The 6,000-nt window shown below is 44.1% G+C and overlaps 1 protein-coding gene across 1 annotated transcript; it reads left to right on the forward strand.

Annotated features, from left to right (window-relative positions):
• Nucleotides 1-341: 341 nt before the first annotated feature.
• rgs7bpb (regulator of G protein signaling 7 binding protein b) lies at nucleotides 342-5,036 on the forward strand (the record flags this gene model as incomplete). Its single annotated transcript, XM_084324661.1, has 6 exons — nucleotides 342-653; nucleotides 1,262-1,434; nucleotides 2,027-2,157; nucleotides 4,104-4,248; nucleotides 4,490-4,560; nucleotides 4,945-5,036. The coding sequence occupies exons 1-6, from the start codon at nucleotides 525-527 to the stop codon at nucleotides 5,034-5,036; spliced, it is 741 nt and encodes a 246-aa protein (XP_084180787.1). The 5' UTR covers nucleotides 342-524.
• Nucleotides 5,037-6,000: the final 964 nt, after the last annotated feature.

A 6,000-nucleotide genomic window follows, 5' to 3' on the forward strand; every position in this document is an offset into this window, starting at 1 on the left:
GTTTTCAGGCGCTGCGTGCAGCGGCTGTGTGATGCTTGGTCTTTTTCTGTCGCATAGAGAGAACAGAAGCGCGCTAGGAGAGAGGAGGACTGGCTATTTTGGAAGAAGGGGTGCGCTGCTATAGATAGCTTTGGTTCTGGACCACTGGTGCCCCTCAACGGTTAATGGGCTGTCGGAGGATGACGAATGGTTTTGCTGCTGGCTCCCCGTGAATTCACCGACGGAAGAAGACCGCGTTGAGCCAGTCAGTTGACTTGGCCTTCAGCAGGGGTGAAGGTGACTCGCCTCGCCGCCGCCGAGGAGGAGATGCAGAGAGAGCCGCAGGAGGAGTCCGACCAGCCCGGTGCTCACTGTTGCTCTCCTGCTGCCCAGCCGCCCAAAGGTGACCAACCCCCCGCAGCAGGCATATCAACAACCAGTCCCTCGACATCATCGTCCTCGGTGGTATAGAAGAAAGGATACCGCAAAAGAACAAGGGAGTCTGCGTTTAAAAGTAGTAGGGGTACAGCGGCGGGTGTGTATGCATGTGTTCTGCACCGTATGGGCGTAAAAAACGCCACCGATCCGCAGCGAACATTTTCCAGATCAGTAAACCCTCGCAGACGGACCCGGAGCGCCGGGAAGCTCAAGGGGCCGTGGAGGACAGCAGGATGGTGAGTACAGTAACAGCTATAGCCTCCTGGCCCCCATGCTGCTGCAGACCTGTTCTTACTGTAGTCTAATTCTTAGGGGAATTGTGTGTTTTTAGACAGCTTCCTCTGTAGAACTATAATGTGCATTGTTTATGGAACATTATGCACCATAAATCTAAAAAAGTGCTAAGGCTATTTACCCATTTTTTTTTTTTTTTTTTTTTTTTTTTATAATTACAATTTGGAGCACCCGTCATAATGGTGTTATATACTGCAGCAACCTAGTTTTGGAGCTGCATCTTTCATCTCACCTATGCCATCATGGCCTGGTTACTGATGAATTGAAAATGGGGGACCCTGATGTAAACAAGACGAAAGTCTTTCTCTGGTCTGCATCCCCTTAACAATTGTGTGTATTGAGCCGTACTGTATTGTACCCATTCTGCAATCTGTTAATAAATCAATTGTTTTCAATCAATCACGTTGCATTAGCTGCAAGCATGTATAAGCTATAGGTTGGGTTCCCATACATTTCTCACTGCAAAACAAATTCTGCCGTAGCTTAACCTATAGCCTATCTATACTATAGCATATACTGGCCTAAAACCTCTGATCCATTTTGTTTCCAGACTGTCCAGGAATTCAACACCCTCGTCGCGCTGTACAGAGAACAGGTCATATCAGTCGGGGAGATATCGGCCGACTGCCCGTCTTTACGAGCTCAGATGCACTACACACGGACCAAAGGATGCTCTATGGCACTGGCGGCACACCAGGACCTCGCCGTGATATCTGGATCTGGGTAATAATAATGATTCTAGTCTGAATATATATAGGCCTATATATAACGAGATCATGCATGGCTGTCAAATTGACGTCACTCATCACGTTTGCTATAATCAGACCTGTCCGGTGCTGTCGACGGTCAGACTGGCTGTGTCTGCGCCCTATTCAGCAAGTGTTGTAAGACTGCAGTGTTGTTAAGCTGTTTTAGTTTAATAAACTCTGTCTATGACAACTCCAATCAAACAGGCTATGCATGGTACATTTAGATTTCTATAGGCAATGATGATACATAATTATTGATAAATAGAACTTTTAAGCAACACCTGTTGGATATTTGGCCATTGGGAACTGAAGACGTTTGATTTATGAAAAAACACTCGACTACTTGCTATGTTTGATAGTAACTTGTTTCCTGTTATCTAATTTCATGACACAATCTAAGGGGGCTTTAACATCGTATATGCTACTGTCAAATCCTGACCTGCACCCCTATCTCTCTCTCTCTCTCTCTCTCTCTCTCTCTCTCTCTCTCTCTCTCTCTCTCTCTCTCTCTCTCTCTCTCTGTTTCTATTTTTTCACTCACTCACTAATATCATATCATATCATAGACCAGAGGATGGAGAGATCCACCCAGAGATCTGCAGGCTCTTCATCCAGCTGCAGTGCTGCCTGGAGATGTTCATCACTGAGATGCTCAAGTCCATGTGTCTGCTGGGGGTGCTGCAGCTCCACAGGAGAGGTACCATACAGACACCACTGTAGTGGAGCCAGAATATAACCGTACATGATGGTACCAGCAGAGGGCGGTGGAGGGTAGACGATGGTCGATGCAAACAGAGTTTTGGCTCACTTAGCCATCAGCGTAATGAGATCAATTATGGATGCACCAATAGCACTTTCTCACTTCCAATACAGATTCTCAGTAGGTTTTTGTGCAGTACACTACTGAGTTTCTAAACAGTATAGGATTTCTTAGACCCCAAATAATTTTGAGGGTCATTGGTCAAAAATATATAGATATAATAGATTTTCTATATTCATTTCTAAATTATATTTATCATCGTTCTATGTGCCAAAAAATGCAGACTACAGTCAGGTGGCTTTGCTTTGATTTATGACATGTTACACATCTTGGTATTGGATTTTAGTGTTTGGGGAATTCTCCCGACAGACCATAGAATTGACCTATCTCAAGCCCCGCCCTCTTAGGATCAAGAACAGAGGGTGGGGCTTGAGACGGGTCAGTTGTGCACCACACACAATGTTCAGTGTCGATAGATTTGCATCTCCAAACCTTAAAGGTAGAATCTGTAATGCTGTCGAACAGCGACCTCTAGGCTAAAGAGCCCTGCTTGGTACTGCACTTTGTTTACACATTTTGTTTTGGTCTGATTATATGTAGGTTGGAGTTTAGTAACTTATTATAGCATGGATTTCTCCAGACCTCTGTTGGCAGACCCAGCGCTGTAGCCTGCACTCAACCCATCATCTATGCCCACTCAATTCAAACCCACACATCAGATGAAAACAAAACATGTAAAGGAAGCGCCATTCCAAGCGGGGCTCTTTTGCCTATAGTGCAGCATTACAGATTCTACCATTAAAGGGATTGTTCTGTTTTTTCCAAACTCTAGCCCTATTGCTACTCACCAATGATGTCCTGGATCGGTAGAGTCCTTTCTCAGCACAACCCACGCTGTTTCTCATATTAGCCGGAGTTAGATTTCGGTTGTGTTCAATCCACTTGTGAATGAATGAATGAGCTTGACGCCATTGACTTTGCCTTGGTGTGTGGCTACTGGCTAACTAGCAAGAGCAAGTACGAGGAATAGCATGGATTGTGCTGAGAAAGGACCCTACCGATCAACAACATAATTTGTAAGTATAGCAAATAGGGCTAGGGTTCCAGAAATCAGAACTATCCATTTAAGTCACCCAGCCTTTTAACTGTAACTTGACTGTTCTATTTCAAATACTGTGTCATTTTTTTTAATTTTTTTTATGTGTGTTTTAATTATTTCCCTTACCTCTGTGATGTATGTAGTATCATCTGTTTTTTTATCATATTTTCTTTTCTATTTTATTTATAATTTTTTTGTCCCCTTTCCCTGTTACCCTTCGAGAGGACCTTTTGTCCTCTCGCCAGGCCATCATTGTAAATAAGAATCTGGTTAAATGAAGGTTAAATAACTTCAAAATAAATAAAGTGCAGGCTTGTGGAATTTCCTTAAGTTATCGTCATTTTGTGTTTGTCTCAATTCTGTTCTCAGCCATTATGTCGTGAAAATATTGATATTTATTAGGGATGTTCGATATTGGCTTTTTTACCGATATCCGATATAATATTATTGTCCAACTCTTAATTTCCGATACCGATATCAACCGATACCGATATATGCAGGGTCCCCCCCCCCCCCCCAAAAAAACACAACATTTTGCATACTTTTCACAATAAATAAAATACGAATTTGTTCCTACTTGCTAAATAAATTTAAACAAATATATATATATATTTATTTTTTTTGAAAACCGATACCGATAATTTCCCATATTACATTTGAATGCCAATATCGGCCGATAATATCGGTAGGCCGATAATATCGGACATCCCTAATATTTATTTACCGCTAGTCATTTGTTGATGGGGACATTTGAATGTCCATGTTTGCGTGTGGCCCTCCACAGGAAAGGAGCCGTTCCCAGAGCCCAAGGTCGACTTCAAGCTGGACGAGAGCTCGGACGTCCCCATCCTGGAGGAGCACTCCTCCTCGCCGCTCTACGACCCGCAGGAGGCCTGGCTGGTGGCAACCGATATTGCAAACATTGAGAGGTGAAGGAGTTACACTCAACACTGTAGCGTCTTGGCTGTTAGACCTGCATATCTTTGGCACAGTTGTATTGACATAGTTGATCATTCACGCACTTGAGGTATTGTTTTCTATTGATAGAATGTCACCTTTTCTATAATTTGTTCATGAGAGCTGTTTGTCTGACACCATAGGCTATGTTGTCCACTCCAGATGGATTCACAGGATGATCAGTGTGATCAATGATTCTCTTTGTCTCTACAGAGATATGCGTGAAATGAGAAACCTACTCAGCAAACTCAGGGACACTATGCCTTTACCGCTGAAAAACCAAGGTATGTCACGTTTGTATGGATTTTAGAGCATATTAATGCACAGACAAATTAATATAATAGTTAGCATAACCCTTGTGATTCTGCAATCTCACCCCCCCCCCCCCCCCTACAGCATATTAAGTATTAGCTTGTGAAATCCAGATGGTATCGCATAGCTAGGGGTAGCATATTCATAGTGCGTGTCGTGCATTTCCCACCAAAATGGCACAATGCCACGACAAAGCTCACTGGCTTATGGTTGTCATTTGACTATAATCACCTGTGGTGTTTGATTGCACTTGCCTGTTGTTTGCCTGAACCGAGAATTCTGTGGGGATGATGGATTGCAGTAAGGCGCCACGCCGTAGTCCTGACGCCCTCTTCCTGTCCCTCCGTTGCATGCAGATGACAGCAGTCTACTGAATCTGACTCCGTACCCACTGGCCATACAAAGGAAGAGACGGTTCTCTGGCCTCTGCTGCGTGGTGTCCGGCTGAGGTCCGTCTGAGGCAGCAGCAAGGGCAGCGCATCGGCCCCACACACCGCCCAGCGGAAGAGAGCTGGATGATGGCATGTACACAGACACTGGTCTGGGGGTATGACGGCTGTGCAGTGGCATTTTCTAGACCCTATATACACTGTATAAAAAAAACCAGATGGACCAGATCAGTTAGATTTGTCACTGTGTATGCGCTCCATCTCCCATGTCAAAGAAAACCATTCATAGAGAGTTTGACCGGGTCGTGACACGGATGCTGTGTCACCGTCCCTTCTATAGAATTAAGAAATAGCCTACTGCTACTTGCCAGTATGTAACGATGATCTCCATGGCCCTGTCACAGGGATGGTGCAGTGGAACAGTGGTTAGTGGCACTGTTGCCTCACAGCAAGAAGGTCCCAGGTTGAAACCCCAGCAGGGGGCCTTTCTGTGTGGAGTTTGCATGTTCTCCCCGTGTCTGCGTGGGTTTCCTCCGGGTACTCCGGTTTCCTCCCACACCATAAAAACATGCATGTTAGGCAGGGACTACAAGTGAGAACTATAGCTTGTTGGCTAACTCCAGCGCATTTACATTGATGTGGAAACTGAACATGTTGATTAATGTGTATCATCCCTGGGTACAAATAAATAAATAATAAACATAAACTTAAATAACCAACATTCTAAAAATCAGCTGGCACTCATACGCAGAGCTGCCTCCACCACGCCTGTACGTCACACACAGACTGAAACGGCTCTGCCCCAAGTTCCTCATAATCGGGACAATTTACTGATCACCACGACCAAATTAGTTTGAAAGGAAATGCGGCAGTAATTTTGAATAGCTTGAATACAAAGTATCACCAATAACCAAATATTAAGCTTGTCTGTCTGAACAGTGATATACAGAGTAATTCAGTTAGTTATCAGAAAATACTTTTCTTTTCTACGTAAGGAAAATCATACCTTTATGGCTTGCGTTC

The sequence above is a fragment of the Notolepis coatsorum genome (genome assembly GCF_963971535.1).
Source record: "Notolepis coatsorum genome assembly, chromosome: 11".
NCBI classification, from domain to species: domain Eukaryota; kingdom Metazoa; phylum Chordata; class Actinopteri; order Aulopiformes; family Paralepididae; genus Notolepis; species Notolepis coatsorum.